Raw genomic sequence first — 17500 nt, forward strand, 5'->3', positions numbered from 1 at the left:
CGGGGTCGCCACATCAGAATGAACCGCCACTTATCAGCCCGTTTTACGCAGCGGAGCCCTCCAGCACAACCCATCTTTTGAAACAGATCCCACACACGTTTCACACCTCATACACTACAGACAATTTATCCCACCCAATTCACCTGCACTGCATGTGTTTGGACTGTGGGGGAAACCAGAGCACCCGGAGGAAACCCACGCGAACGCAGGGAGAACATGCAAACTTCATACTGAAACGCCAACTGACCCAGTCGAGGCTTGAACCAGCGACCTTCTTGCTGTGAGGCGACAGCACTACCTACTGAGACACTGCGTCGCCACAAATCAATCAGTTAGATTACAAAATTTCAACAAAATTTTTAATTTTTTCTCTTGATTTTTTTTATTTTAAATTTGTATTTAATATGTTTCTGTAACATAATTTTGGGTGGACTAATTTGTGGAGCGTTATCGTAAGTTATTTTGTACGATAAGCTCCAGATCTGGCTGTAGTACTGACTAATCTAATGTATATGCACAGATATAATATTGTAGAGCTTCCTCTTAAAAATATGAGTTTAAAGAGAGATTTGTGAGGGGTGTACTTGTATATGCTGAGCACTGTATTTAGGTGTTCTGATGTGTTAGAGAATATAAGGGGTCACTAACTTATTATTATTTTTTTTTTCATGGTGTGGCCTAGCCAAAATGAAGAAAAACAACACTTCATAATATATTAATAGTGAAAGAGTGATTTATCTTCATTGGTGGACTCGTATATTCATATGATGCTATTCATTCATTCATTTTCCTTTGGCTTAGTAATAATAATAATAATTAATTGTATTTGTAAATGGCACCTTTCTACACACCCAAGGTCACCCTACAATAAGGATCAACAGCCAAACCAGAACAAAGCAAAACAATAAAAACTGCATGTACGTAGCTGCAGGTATAAACACATCCCGAATATAAAACAACATGATAAAAGAATTGGTACAGGAAAGCCTGCTTAAAAGACGAGTCTTTAGACGAGATTTAAAAGTGTGAAGACTATCACTGCTCAGATCCAGGGGAAGTGAGTTCCATAGCTGAGGAGCCATAGAGCTAAAAGATCTCTCTCCCATTGTGCTTAATCAGGTGATACCAGGGAGAAAGAGTTGGCTGATTTAAGTGTGAGAAGGGGTATAAATATAAAGACGTTCAGTGAGATATTGAGGAGCAAAGATTATGGAGTGCCTTGAAAATTAGAAGTAATATTATAACTTTACCGGAAGCCAATGAAGCTGATAGAGAAGTGGTGTGACGTGAGATGAAGAGGTGACACGAGCTGCACGATTCTGAATCAGTTGGAGTTTATGGAGAAGTTTAGAAGGAAGCCCAGAAAGAAGTGCACTACAGTAGTCAAGACATGAAGTAACTAATGCGTGGATGAGATTTGCTGTGTTATTGGTTGTAAGAGAAGGGTGGAGACGAGTGATACTGCGCTGGTGGAAATATGCAGCACGCGTAATATTATTGAAATGAGAGTGTGCTATCCAAGATGATATCCAAGTCCATTTATTTAATAGGGCTCACCACAGCGGAATGAACCACTAATTTATCCAGCATATGTTTTACACAGCGGATGCCCTTCCAGCTGCAACCCAGTATTGGGAAACACCCATACACACTCATTCACACAAATAAACCACGGATGATTAAGTTCATCCTATTCACCTGTAGCACATGTGTTTGGGCTGTGGGGGAAACCCACGCCAACATGGGGAGAACACGCAAACTCGACACAGAAATGCCAACTCAAACCAGTGACCTTCTTGCTGTGAGTGCTAACCGCTGAGCCACCATGTCACCCCATCTTTAAATATGAAAAATGTAATGGTATATATTTTAAAGGAGGACAATGCTGCTCAGTTTTGTCATGTGTGAAATGCAGTGAAAATGCAGCATCACGTCAACACACACACACACACACACACAGGACAAAAGCGGAGTTGCATTGCATGCGTTTCTTTATTTACTCTCTGTATGCCCACATAACAGTGGATTCTGGTCAACCTAAAGTTACGTGTGAAAGCCTTCGGGTGTTTGTGGTCTGGTGAGACTCATTTGGCGGTCATGCGCATGACGTGCTTCACCATGTTCCCGATGCCGTCGAAGATGTAGTGGTAGTGGTAGTCGGTCTCCCACATGAAGGTCGGAGTGCTGATCACCTTGTTTTTCTCGTCCACATAGGCTTCGTGAGATGAGCGGTTAAGGACACAATCATGTTTTCTTCACATTTAGAGATGCGTCGAGTGCTGGCTTCATTTAAAGACACGTTGGGAATTTACATTTTAAATTCATTCATTCATTTTCCTTCAACTTAGTCCCTTTATTAATCAGGGGTCGCCACAGCGGAATGAACCGCCAGCAATTCCTGTTATGTTTTACACAGCGGATGCCCTTCCAGCTGCAACCCAGTACTGGGAAACACCCATACACACTCATTCACTCATTAAAGTAAAACATATTTAATAGTAATAATATGTACAAAAGTAATGGCTTGTTTTCAGAAATAATACAGAAATACGTCAACATTAAGTTCTGTCAGTGGGGTAACAAAAACAATCCTATTTCAAACCAAAAACAAGATTATTTCACTGACCCAGGTAATTAGATATACACTACCTGACAAAAGTCTTGTCACCTATCCAAGTTTTAGGAACAACTAATAATAACTGGACTTCTAGATGATCATTTGGTATCAGAAGTGGCTTATATGAAAGACAAAGGCCTCTAGATTACGCTTATTTTACTAAAATAAAATATGATCATGCCTTGATTTTCAATTATTTAATTAGGACAGTAAGGTCTGACTTTGCTCAGATTAAAGTCTTGTCACTGAACAGAAATAATATCCAGTATATAATATAAAGTCATGCTGCAGTGGAAACAGAATGAATATTGTGTCTGACTCTCATGAGCTTGGAGGACTGCATCCATACATCTCTGCAATGACTCAAATCACTTATTAATAAAGTCATCTGGAATGGCAAAGAAAGCGTTCTTGCAGGACTCCCAGAGTTCATCAGGATTATTTAGATTCCTCTTCAATGCTTCCTTCATCTTACCCCAGAGATGCTCAATAATGTTCATGTCAGGTGACTGGGCTGGCCAATCCTGGAGCACCTTGATCTTCTTTGCTTTCAGGAACTTTGATGTGGAGGCTGAAGCATAAGAAGGAGCGTTATCCTGCTGAAGAATTTGCCCTCTCCTGTGGTTTGTAATGTAATGGGCAGCACAAATATCTTGATACCTCAGGTTGTTGATGTTGCCATCCATTCTGCAGATCTCTCGCACGCCCCTATACTGAATGTAACCTCAAACCATGATTTTTCCTTCACCAAACTTGACTGATTTCTGTGAGAATCTTGGGTCCATGCAGGTTCCAGTAGGTCTTCTGCAGTATCTGATGATTGGGATGCAGCTCAAAAATCGACCTTCTGCCACGTTTACAAATGATCAACTAGAAGTCAAGTTATAATATGTTGCTCTTACAACTGTGATCGATGACAAGACTCTTGTCAGGTAGTGTAGGTATTCATGAGTAATATTACATGTACTTCCTCTGTAGTTAGGTTTAAGATTTGTTGTAATTATGCAAAATTATTTGTAATTATTACAGGTAAATAAATAATAAATAAGTACATGGGCACCTTAAAATAAAGTCTTACCAAAATATTTGCAACACACAAGTGCTGGGATATTCTGAAAATGCAGCTGGCAACCTGTAAGGTGTAGCGCCTGATTCACACGAGGATTCAGCGTCAATGGAGGGCGTGTCTAAAGTTGGGGCTGACGCAATCGTTATAGCAGCGTCAGCCAATGAAATTAGTCTGCAATCGGCTGCTGTCTGAGCTGGGGTATTTGCATAAAGTAAACTGATTGGTTGATGCTTCCATTCACACTTGAAAAGTTGAGAAATTCCCAACTTCTGCAACGAGCAACACCACTGAAGCAGAGCAGACGGACTCACAATTCAGTTCGGCAACGTTTGACGTCACCCATTTAAAGTGAAAGGGAAGCATTGACGCTGATGCCCCTTGTGAATGGGGCGTAAAGGTGTAATAAACATGTATTATTACATATTAAATTCTTTATGGTTCGATAAAGAATATATGGAGCCATTTCATTTCCATTTCAGTTCCATTGCTGGTCTTGTGAAGTTCTTTGAATGTTCGATGTTTGACATCATCTCAACTGACACTCCTCCCCCTTTATGAAAAACAGCCAATAGTGTTTCATTTTTTATCATCGTTCTGCCAGTGAGAGTGGTTGAGCTTATACGCATCATTTAAAAGCAAATGAGAAGAAGGGGGAGGGGCATCTCAGACACTAGAGAGCATTTGATTGGTCAGAAGATTAGATGAGAAACTGAAGTATGAGGTGACGTCAGATAGTTGATCCATTTAGGTGGAAGTGACAAACTGCAATCTTTGGATGTTTATATCTAATAGCTAACTTTGGCACTGTTTTGGAGCGCACTAGCTTATAAATATCCTGAAAACTAACATACTGATACCAAGCATTATTTTAATTTCATGGGACCTTTGAGTTTTCTATGGCACCACAGCTACATGAATCTCCCTTTTGGAAGCTTTATGTTTAATAGTGCAGAGGAGGTGATGAGTGAAAGGATATGTAAGGTTCGCGAGTGTTGTGACGAGCCCCCATGCTCTTGACCGCCTGCACCATGTTGGTGTTTGGCCAGCGGCCCCAGCGGCTGCTCTCGTCCCGCTCGTAACCCATCGTGACCTCCAGACTGGGCAGAACTCGACACGCCAGGAGAGGAGCCATGCTGGACAACCTGAAACACACACAGAGAAAAGCAGGAGCAGGTCAGTTGAGAAGCACAAGAACAATGGAGATAAGTCACAGTATTTCCTACTGTAATGGAATATTGAGTAGGGGGTGGGGTTTCTAATTTAATTATGAATCTTTTATTAATTTGACCAAAACAAGTTGTATCTATCCATCTATTTATCTGTTTATCAGTCGCTTGTTCAATCAATCTCTCTGTCTCTCTGTCTAATCTCTGTCTTCAAGTACTTATACAACCTAAGGGCATAGGGCTGGAGGATAAGTAGTTTATATGTTCAGAAATGTAATATCTTAGAGTCATGTATACCCAATGGGCTTGCGAGCGCGGTGGAAGTCCTTCAGAACTCTTTCCACATCATTATTCAACTTGCAGTCTTTGCCATCTTTGCTGAAGGTGGACCTGGAAAACAGCAGAAATACACTGAAATACACTCGAAAATTGTAGCTAATATCAATATTTTGATTTAGTTCATATCAAATACCAAAAACAATATCCTTTTAGCAATAAAAAAAATATTGCTTTAAGTAACAGTTCATACTATAAACTACATCTGTAATTAACTCAATTACTGCAACCTTACTAACTATTAATAATGAATGAGGGATGCACATTACTGGCATTATATTCAATATGCAATCTTTAACATTTCCCAAAATAAATATTTTCATTAGCTACTTTTCAAAACAATCATTTATTCGAGCAATGATATATTTATTTATACAACCAACCCAGGCTCATTCTGAAAACGTACCTCCACGGACATTTCTGGAGACCGCAAAATACGTCCCGGCGGCATGTTTTTCTGCAGTTTTTGTTTTCGCAAATCGGCCAGAGGTCGCCATGTATGCTTTTCGAAATCTCAAATTTCCCATTGCGAGTGCCATTTGCGCCTGCTGTTCTCGTGTAAACCCACCAGAGGCCGCTGTGGACTCACTTTTCCTGTCTCCAGAAACGTCTGCAGGACTACGTTTTCACAATGAGCCTGTGTTGTATACAACAGTTCTGTCTGGTTCTTGAATCTGATTGGCTGATAGCCGTGCAATATTTTGCCAGTAACATCACACAAAGGCCTCTTCACCCTTCACCTTTGTGTATTACTCGCACACAGCCAGCAACAAGCAGAGAGACACTACAGTTTGATGAATATTCCTGCTGTTGGGCAACAATGTACTTTTGAGGCTTTTTAGTCGAGAATGTAGTTGTTTAGATTGCAACTATGCAGTTTATTTATAAGGAGAGTGGCTATTTTATAAGGATATGTGGATATTTAATAAGGATTTTATAAGGATAGTGGCTATTTTAAAATATTGACAATTTCTGAGAGAGCTCGTCGGTGGCCATTAGCCTGCCATAGTGTAGTAGACCAAAGACAGTTGACGTTTTCTATCCACAAGATGGCGACAGAACCGCATAATAAGCCCTTACGCCGAAGAGCTTAGAATCACCAAGAGGCGACACTTAATAGTACGTTCCATTAAAACAGCAGCGCCCAGCAGCAGCCCCGGATTCCGCCATTTTGGAGTGAAAGCGATCAGCGGTCCATTGGATCTTATTGCTGTCGATGGCAATGGCGCGATGGCAAGCAGCTGCTTTGTTTTTATTTATTTATTTAAAAAGCGCATTAAAGCTGCCATACAACCTGAAAGACGATAATACAACACTTACTATCACAATCATCAGCACTTTTGATAGTTTATTTTACAGACTTGTAATATGCTGTTGCTTTATTGGAATTTTCATTCCAAAATGGCCACCACGCCATCTAGTGGCTGTTTCACAAATCGCACTTGAGTGTCGCCTCTTGGTAATTCTATGCTCTTTGCTTACGCTTAGATTATAACAGTCTGATTTACAGTTACAGCAGATCAAACCAATATTAAACTGGTAAGCATACCTGCTTTTCATGGGAGTATACCGTATTTCAGACCAATCTCCCGCAACCATCCCGTTTATTTCTTCTGGAAAACTCCTGTAATTTCACCCACGCCCCTCTTTGGTACAGTCTGTAAACACCCCCGGGTTGCCAACTTTGGTACAGTACCCGATCGCAGCGGCCGCCCAAAACCCGCTGCACCCCTCCTCCCGCTCTCCCGGATTTTCAGAAACATGTTGACAGGTATGCTGGTAAGTGATATTCTAAGTTGATCTCTCTCTTTTGTATGTTGCTGTATTTAAACCGATTTGCTCGCATATCAGTGTGTTGTGTTGGCAGAAAGAAAGAAGCAAAGTCTGCATGTGTTTTTCCTTATCGCAAACACAACAGCAGTCTGGTAGTGATTGCGTTGCGTTTTCGGGGTTAATTATTGTGATATCCCGATTGCAACAGAGAAATACTGTAGACTGTAACACTGTAAATAGATATCCATGTAGATGGATGGCATTTCATGTCACGTTCAGCCTTATAATCTTAAAGTGTGAGCAAAATCAGCTGCTTTGTCATCACTTTACACATTACGCTATAGAAAGTCATTCAAACACTAGCTCTAAAGTGATGTTGGTGAATTAGTAACGGCTTCTGCTGTTCTGACGTCAGCTGCAGATGTAAATGAATGGCGGAAGAAAGTAGTTCCTAATAAAAAGGGTTTTTTAGACTCTCTGTGTTTGATTTTCATATTTATATACACGATTGTGCCGTCAAACTGTTATATGAAAGCAATATCACACTCGTAGCAGTGCGATATGGCTGTATATCAGCACTGGTGGGAGGTGTGCGTTGGCACAAGGCTGCAGGCCGATGCTGCCATACAGTCATATCGCACTGTTACCAGTGTGATATTGCTCATATATATTACTATGTTATAACTATGTTTATATACTGTCCAATCTATATACAACTTCTAACTTTGACTTATGTAGTAATAACTATGATAATTACTATGATAATGATAATTATTGTGAAAAGCACTATACAAATAAGCGTGAATTAAAATGAAATGCTTGCTTCATTAAATAAATGAGATTTTTCGCACATTTCTGCGATATGGCTATTGTTGCATATATTATTATTGCGATAATGATACTTGTTTGAAATATTGTACAATAAGTAGCTAATTAGTAGTTCAGTGAGCTAATCGTTTTAGTTAATAGTGTGAATAATACGTTAAAGGAGACCTTTCATGCCTGATGTCCCTGATGTCCCTAGAGTATGTAAAGTTTCCGCACAAAATACCACACAAATAATGTTTTATAACCCTCTGAAACTGACCCTTTTAGGCTTTGATCCTAACTGTTGCGTTTTGGTGACTGCCGCTTTAAATTCAAATGAGACTGTGCTCTTTAATAGAGGGCGGAGCTACAAATGCACATGCATCAGCATAGTGGCAGATATAAAAACAAGACTAACATCCTATGCTAATTAGGGATAGATCATCACTATAATGGGCGGGGCTTTCCCCCACTGATGACACGTACAAAGGAAGAATGTCAATCAAAGTGTTTCTGCAGAGTTAATCAAGTCTGATTATAAACAAATTAAATGAATACATTTTGACCATTAGAAGCTGGTTATATTCACACACTGTGACCGCACTACTGTTTAAACGTCTTATAAAAGTGATCCTGCACAATAGTTCCCCTTTAAAATAAAGCATGACCAAAAAAAGAGGTCTTTTAAACCATTAAATAAACGTTTTGAGGTCAGGTCAAAAGTGCTGAAGTGTAATTAGGCTATCTGAAATGGCACCGGGCTCAGACATAAAGATTAGCCTCATCCATCACCTGTATTTCCGCCTAGACTTAATCATTTGTTTGCTAATAGTGAAAGTTGATAAGAGGATTTTCACTCCAGGAATAGAGAAAGATCTGGGCTGACTAACAGTGTAATCTGATGCTTTAGCAAAGTTTAACAATGTCAAGATGCACTCAACATTAATCATGTTATACTCGAATATCGGTAACACTTCAGTATACGGACCAATTCCCAATATTAAATAGTTATCAGCATGCATGTTGTTAAGATATCGGCTGTTCATTATACTAATAAAGCACATACTCTGCATATTCCCTAATCCTATCTAATACCTAAACTCAAAGACTGCTTTAACTATTAATGAGCAACAAATTAGGAGTTAATTGAAGCAAAAAATCATAGTTAATGGTTTATTAACAGCGAGGATTGAACCCTAAAAGAAAGTGTGACCAGATATTTGCATTATAATAAAAGGAAACACTTATTACCTGTGTATTATTAAGATATTAAGTGTTTATTAGCACTTATAAAGTATGATCTTATTCTACATCCCTAATCCTACCCAATACCTAAACCTCAACTATTAATAAGCAGGTAATTAGTAGTTTATTGAGCTAAAAGTTTTAGTTAATGGATTGTTAATGTAAATTAAATTAAAGTGTGTCTGAGTAAAGCCTCTCCGTCTCTCTCTTACATGTTTTTGACGATGCCGTGGCCTCCAGGAAAGATGACGGCATCAAAACTGTTGGCGTCCAGTTTGGACAGATCGTTCATCTGCATCGTTCCCTGACCGTGGCTGAATCGCGCAGACTCCATCATCATGTTCCTGCAGAGAGCAAACCATGCTAAGTGAGATTTATGCACAACTCGAGAGCTGAATAAATAAGCTTTCCATTGATGCAAGGCTTGCTAGGATATCATAATAGCTGGCTGAGATACAACTATTTGAAAATATGAAATAAGAGTGGGCAGCACAGTGGCTAGCACTGTCGCCTCACAGCAAGAAAGTTGCTGGTTTGAGCCTCGGGTGAGTCGGTTGGCATTTCTGTGTGGAGTTTGCATGTTCTCCCTGTGTTGGCGTGGGTTTCCTCCGGGTGCTCCGGTTTCCCCCACAGTCCAAACACATGCGCTTTAGGTGAATTGACAAATTGTCCGTAGTGTATGTGTGTAAATGAGAGTGTATGGGTGTTTCCCAGTTCTGGGTTGCAGCTGGAAGGGCATCCGCTGTGTAAAACATGCTGGATAAGTTGGCGGTTCATTCCGCTGTGGCGACCCCTGATTAATAAAGGGACTAAACCGAAAAGAGAATGAATGAATGAATATATTTACAGTAGGAAAGGTACGCTCACGCTTTATTTTGATGGCCTGTTTGTTGAACTTAAGTTATATTGCATCTACATGTCAACTAATTCTCATTAGATTATAAGTAGACTGTTAGTTTGGGGTTAGGGTTAGTGTATGTTGACATGTACTTGCAAACTTTCTTATAGTCAGTTAAATGTCTGTTGAAGGCGCAGTATCAACAGATATTAAGCAGACAGTCTACTAATACTCAAATGGACCATCAAAATAAAGTGCACCAAATGTACAAATATCTTTATGGAACATCAACTAAACCCAACCTCAAACTCCCACCTTCACCCCTTACTAACTGCATTGCAGACATCAAATCCTGGTTCACCTCAAACTTCCTGAAATTAAATGACAATAAAACTGAACTTCTACTTATGATCTATTTTAAACAAATCACATAGCTTTTCCATTCCCACAGATGATTCTGTCATTACCCCTCCCTTCAGGTTAAGAGTCTGGGGGTCATCTTCGACAGCACCCTTTCATTCACTGCACATGTTAATAATGTCACCCGGTCCGCCTATTTCCACCTTCGAAATATAAATCGTAAACTCCCTCACACCTCATCCAGCTGCCATTCTTGTTCTTAGTTTAGTCACATCCCGTTTAGACTACTGTAATTCCCTTCTGTTAGGCCTCCCTAAAAAACTCTTCATAAATTACAAGTGGTACACAACGCTGCAGCCCGTATTATCACAAAGACTCCTTTGTCACATCACACTCATTCTACAACAGCTTCACTGACTTCCCGTCTTTTTCAGGATTAATTATAATATTCTTCTTCTCACTTTTAAAGCCATCCACACTCTCGCTCCTCCATACCTTGCTAATCTTGTTCATTTCGCCACACCTTCTCGAACACTCAGGCAGGGCCGGAGTGGGACACCTTTTCAGCCCTGGAGTTTCAAGCCTTAGACCGGCCCTCCTCAGTTCACGACTGACTAGATTACAACGTCATTTCCAATTCCGTTTCTAATGACACTTTCACGTCTTTGTGAAGAAAACAGCAGCTTTAGAACTTCAAATGTTCAACAACCCAAACAGTATTATATGTCTTAACAATAAAAATAAATTATTTACTCAGGTGAGGTTCGAACACGGGTCGGCAGCGTCGTAACGCAATGTGCTGACCACTGGAATCATCTGATTTTCATTAAGCAGGTGTAATAATCATTAATATTAATTATTCGCATTCTTATATTCACTAAGGTGCCGCTGTTTGGGGTCAGATGATAGTTACATCATCATTAACCTGCAGGCTGCATTCTGCTCAAAATAAACAAATAAATAAATAAATAAATAAAATAAATAAATAAATAAAACGAGCGGAGCTGCGGTAAAATAATGAATAAAAAGAGTAAGGCTATGGTCAAATGAATGAATAAATAAATGAAAAAAGTGCGACTGCTGAGAGTGCAAGCAGCTAGGGACACCAGCCCTTGCGGACAAAAAGGGACCGGCCCACCGGGAATTCTCCCGGTCCTCCCGATTAGCCAATTAGCCTGCACTCAGGTCTTCTTCTTCCATTCATCTCACTGTTCCCTCTGTCCGCCTTGTCACCATGGGGAGCAGATCAGTGGTGTAGTCGGGGCTATACGCACGTATACTCAGGATGCCTACTTTTTTCCACTAGCTGTTTGGGTATTACGACTTCTGAGGATCAATAATTGCGTATACCCTCGGTATACTTGCTGATTAGACTTCCCTAATTTACGTGTATTTGCATCCCCTTTAACTTTATACCAAATGTTTTTTTAACTCTCATCTTAATTTGTTTTTCAAAGTCAACTGAATGATGTCTCGCTGAAACGTTCAGGTAAAATTATAATACAGCATAGACGGGTTGGGTGGGTAATAGTACACCACCTTTTTTTTAGGACTACACCACTGGAGCAGAACCTTCAGCCGCTCTGCTCCTCAGCTTTGGAATTCACTTCCTCCTGACCTCCGTAATTTAGACTCTCTTTTACAATTTAAATCCAAACTCAAAACACATCTGTCTAGAACAGCGTATTCTCTTTAACCCGACTGCTTTTAAAGTTTATTTGTGTTCTGTTGACTTTTATTGTGTTTTTATTTGGACTGATTGTTCTAGCTGTCCTGTACGGTGACCTTGAGTGTCATGAAAGGCGCCTTTAAATAAAATGCATCATTATTATGATGTTTACTCAATATTCTAGTGAGTTTTGGCATAAACGAAAAACTTATTATTCTGACCCATACAATGTATTTTAGTCTTTTTCCAAAATAAATATACTCATGCAGCATAACATGGTTTAGGGTCACATATGAAAAGTTCCTTTGTGGAAAGAGAATAATACAATTCTTCAGAAATCAAGTTTTTTTGCAATAAATGCTTTGATTTAACATGAATTAAACAAATTACAACAGCAACAAAGACAACTCATTTTCATAAATCAGGCTTTTTGGCAATTGTAGTCTTCAATCCACAACATAGAAACATGATAATTAAATAATTCATCATTCATTTAGATAATTATTTAGATCATTCATTCATTTTCCTTCGGCTCAGTCTCATTATTCATCAGTTTAAATTATTATATAAAACCAATAGCGCATGTGTTTGGACTGTGGGGGAAACCGGAGGAAACAACATGGGGAGAACATGCAAACTGCACACAGAAACGCCAACTGACCCAGCTGGGACTCGAACCAGCGACCTTCTTGATATGAGGCGACAGTGCTAACCACTGAGCCACTGTGCCGCCCTTATTTACATAATTAATTAGATAATTAATGAAAAAAAACTGAAAATTGCTAAACAATTTAAATCTGTTTTTGCAAAAATATTTACATTTACAGTCAAAGCAAAACATATTCAGTAATACCGTCAACATTTCTCACATCATCAGTTTATTAACAATCTTATTAAAATATGACAAGAGCTCAGAGCTAAACTGTCAGAATGAATTTATCTCGAACATCAGATGAATTTGTTAATGTACAGCATGTGGTGGTTTGCAATTCACCAAACTACAAAGTCAACTACACTGAACTGTAAAAAAAAGTTCAATGTTTTCAATCAAATGAACTTTGTAGTCATCCTAAATTAAACTTTGCCAAACTACTAAAAATAAAGTTAAACCTTAAAGTTAAAATGTTTTTTGTAGTGTGACTTTAGATTTTTCATTCATTCATTCATGCATTCATTCATTTTTCTTTAGCTGAGTCCCTTATTTATCAGGAGTCGCCACAGCGGAATGAACCGCCAACTGTTCCGGCATATGTTTTAAGCAGTGGATGTTAAAACATTGTTTAGATTTGTAAAAAGTTTAAACCCAACTAACTAATCAAAATAAGTTAAAGTAACACAAATACACATTGTCATGACCCAGCCTGATCTCACGAGGAAACGTAACTATTTTTTGTTTTGTCAGTTTACTGGCTAATTCGAGTTCAGTCGTACGAAAATGTACGAAAGGCACCAAACCCCTCCCCTAAACCTAACCGTCATTGGGGGATGAGCAAATTGTACTAAATTGTACGAATGAGATCTTACAAATTCATACAATTTTCACAGTATGTCTGATAATTTTCTTAGAAAGTCTTATTTGTTTTATTTTGGCTAGAATAAAAGCAGTTTTAAATTTATTAAAAGCCAATTTAAGGTCAAAATTATTAGCCCCTTTAAGCTATATTTTTTTTCGATAGTCTACAGAACAAACCATCAGTATACAATAACTTGCCTAATTACCCTAACCTGTCTAGTTAACCTAATTACCCTAGTTAAGCCTTTAAATGTCACTTTAAGCTGTATAGAAGTGTCTTGAAAAATATCTAGTCAAATAATATTTACTGTCATCATGGCAAAGATAAAAGAAATCAGTTATTAGAAATGAGTTATTAAAACTATTATGTTTACAAATGGGTTAAAACATCTCAGTTAAACAGAAATTGGGGGGAAAAATAAACAGGGGGCTAATAATTCTGACTTTAACTGTATGTCACAGTTTACTTTGTTTTGCTGTACTTTCTTACATAACTAAACTCTAGTGTCCTGCACACACCAGTAAACAAATATCAATATCAATTATTTCTGGAGTTTTCACTGAATTATGGTTTAAATGGCTAATATAACAGCTACCATAATGATTGCACAAAATGTATGTTATCTTTTTATTATTTTAATACAGTTGATGGTGATATTAATTCTCTTTTAAATATTTCCCAAGACCTCTTTAACAGAGCAAGGAAATTTTCACAGTATTTTCTATAATGTTTTTTATTCTGGAGAAAGTCTGATTTGTTTTAGTTCAGTTAGAATAAAAGAAGTTTAATTTTTTTATTATTATTATTTTAGAATTACTATAATTAGCCCTCTTTTTTGATTGGCTAATGAATAAACCACTGTTGTCCAATAACTTGCCTAATTAACCTAGTTACGCCTTTAAATGTCACTTTAGGCTATATAGAAGAGTCCTGAAAAATCTCTAGTCAAATATTATTTACTGTCATCATGGCAAAGATAAAATAAATCATTTATTTAGAGTTATTAAAACTATTATGTTTGGAAATGTGTTGAAAAACACCATATAATTTTGACATAATAATTTAGTCTGATCTCTACCTGTTGTCGCTTGAAGAGGGCTGCATCTTCATGTGATCCATGACATGCATTTGCTGCTGGTTTGGGGCAAAGATCTGAAAACGGGCTCCATTACGGCTCAAGTGGTACATAGTGCTGCAAAGAGACACATCATTAAGTATGTTTGACATCTCTCTAGAACAGTGTTTCCCAACCCTGTTCCTGAAGGCACACCAACAGTACATATTTTGTATGTCTCCCTTATCTGACCCATTCGTGTCAGGTTTTGGGGTCTTTTCTAATGTTCTGCTAAGTTGATTCAGGTGTGTTTGATTAGGGAGAGGTTGAAAATGTGTACTGTTGGTGTGCCTTCAGGAACAGGGTCGGGAAACACTGCTCTAGAAGACTCTATTCTGATTGGTTACTATAGCCACACTCTGGCCTAACAGTTTACATTTGAGTGATGTTGTAAAGTGCACACTGCAGTATTCTGTACTTACTACGCAGCCTCATGGACGTCAGTCCCGTCCCACCAACCACAGCCAGAGAAAACCTTTAACGGCACAGACAGCGATTACACACATTCACCACCAAACAGAATTTATTTCATCAACAACTTTGAGGTCAGAGTTATTAGCCCTCCTGAATTATTAGCCCCCCTGTATATATTTTTAATTTCTTTCCTGTATTTCTTACAATTTCTCTTTACCGCAAAGAAGATTTTTTCAACACATTTTAAGCATAATAGTTTTAATAACTCATCTCTAATAGCTGATTTATTTTATCTTTGCCATGATGACAGTAAATAATATTTGACTAGATATTCTTCAAGACACTTCTATACAGCTTAAAGTGACATTTAAAGGCTTAACTAGGTGAGTTAGGGTAATTAGGCAAGTCATTGTATAACAGTGGTTTGTTCTTTAGACTACCGAAAACAAATATTGCTTAAAGGAGCTAATAATACTGACCTTAAAATGTTTTTTGTTTTGTTTTTTTATATTAAAAACTGCTTTTATTCTAGCTGAAATAAAACAAGTAAGACTTTCTCCAGAAGAAAAAATTATTATAGGAAATACTGTGAGAAATTCCTTGCTCTGTTAAACATTTGGGAAATATCTGAATAAGAGAAGAAAAATCACAGGAGGGCGAATCATTCTGACTTCAACTGTAGATGTCTCTGGTGTCATGTAGAGAGCTGAGTACATTACTTATGAATTGCAGTCAGTTACTGATTACAAATTAGCATAAGATCATCTCATTAATGTCTTAGATTACACATTAATGGTATGTAATCTGACTATTGATCACTTTTCTGCTTAACCTGATATCACATATATTGATTGAAGTAGATATTAATTACAGTTAATTATTCACTTTTACCTCGCTGATAACATTTGATGATAGTAACACTGAATTAAGTCACATTTGAATGATTTTAAAGCATGCACATGGTTTTTTTTTGGCTAATTTTACAATTTAAAAATAGTTGAACATATTTAATTTAATCAATTAAATGAAATTGCAGCAGTATTACTGTTATATTAAATACTAATTTCGCTGGCAGAATATGTGCACTTATATCCACATCACTACAAAAAAAACAACAACAAAAAAAAAACTCGATATTCTTTAAGAATCATAAATGCACATAAGCGACAGGTTTATTATGATAAAATATAAGTATTTTAGAATAAGTATTTATAAGTAATAAGTATTTTTAAAAAGTACAAATTTAGACAATTAATGAATTCTGAACAACTTCCTGCCGTTAATATAAAATATAAACAAAAAAAGAAAAACTTTGCAGAATTAATGAACTGTTTTAACTAATGAATTGTAATTATGAAAACAAATTGGTGCAGGGCAAAGATTAATTGCCTCCAAAATAAAAGTTTATATGTGTTTGTATTATATATATTTATTATGTACATGTGATACACACATACATAAACACCCAACAAAAAAACAAAACAATTTTGTAACATAGATCATTTGTATTATATCATATCATATGTATATACAGCGCTCAGCGTATATAAGTACACCCCTCACATTTAAATGACTATTTATTTTACACTATATTTTGTATAGGAAGCTATACAATATTATATTTACCAGAAAAACAAACAAAAAGAGCTCAGGGCTAACTCAAATATTTGGTCTGTTCTCTTTGGGTGAGGGATTCATCAAAACATCAACAGAAATTAGTCCAAGGCACTCGGAAAATGTGGAAAATTTAAAAAGCCTTTATTCACATGGCTTAATCTTAAAAGAAACCTACGCGTTTCGGCAGAGATCTGCCTTCATCAGGGTAACCGAAATGCGTAGGTTTCATTCAAGATTAAGCCATGTGAATAAAGGCTTTTTAAATTATCCACATTTTGTACTAATTGGACTAATTTTGGACTAATTTCTGTTAATATTATATTTACATTACATTAGTCAGTCCTGAAGCCAAATCTGGAGCTTATCTAACAAAATAACCTACAATATTGGCCCAAAATTACTAGCCCAAATTGATATGCTATAGAAAAATATTAAATACAAAATTTAAAAAGAGAAAAAGTCAAGAGAAGCAAAAAATGTTTAAACTTTAATAGGTTGTATTTTCTTATTCAATATTTTGCATGAATTTAAATCTATTATCTTTCTATTTTCTATTATTTGAATAAATATATCAGTTTAATAAATCTGTATTGTTCAAATGCACCAAAATGCATTGCTTATATTCACTGAGGAATGGATTCATCTTCAAAATGTGGTGTACTCAATTATGCCGAGCACTATATATATATTATAGTTCACATATATTATGTCAAAGACAAATTTGTATGTTGAATGCGACAAATCGTGATTAATCGATTTAAAACATATAACATTATATTAAAATATAACATTAAATGTTCATAACATGTAATGATCCATAAACAAGTAACTACTGTGATAAGATGTGTTAAAATTACTAGCTAATAACCAGTATTTGTAATCTGACTACATAATCCAGACTACATGAAATCCATATTCTGATACCTTACCACAGCAATGTTGGTGTTGCCCCAGTTGCCCC

General features: G+C 37.1%; 1 protein-coding gene across 1 annotated transcript in view; it reads right to left on the reverse strand.

The window, feature by feature from the left end:
* Nucleotides 1–1973: 1973 nt before the first annotated feature.
* The window catches only part of gatd3l (glutamine amidotransferase class 1 domain containing 3, like), a 16456-nt gene continuing 929 nt past the window's right edge, over nt 1974–17500 (reverse strand). Inside the window, exons 2-7 of the mRNA XM_056464465.1 lie at nt 14931–14983; nt 14473–14586; nt 9226–9357; nt 5150–5242; nt 4663–4828; nt 1974–2219 (exon numbers count right to left, since the gene is read on the reverse strand). Coding sequence (XP_056320440.1) covers nt 2085–2219; nt 4663–4828; nt 5150–5242; nt 9226–9357; nt 14473–14586; nt 14931–14983 — 693 coding nt within the window. The 3' untranslated portion in view covers nt 1974–2084. The remainder of the gene's footprint in view (nt 2220–4662; nt 4829–5149; nt 5243–9225; nt 9358–14472; nt 14587–14930; nt 14984–17500) is intronic.

This window comes from Danio aesculapii, chromosome 8 (assembly GCF_903798145.1).
Source record: "Danio aesculapii chromosome 8, fDanAes4.1, whole genome shotgun sequence".
NCBI classification, from domain to species: domain Eukaryota; kingdom Metazoa; phylum Chordata; class Actinopteri; order Cypriniformes; family Danionidae; genus Danio; species Danio aesculapii.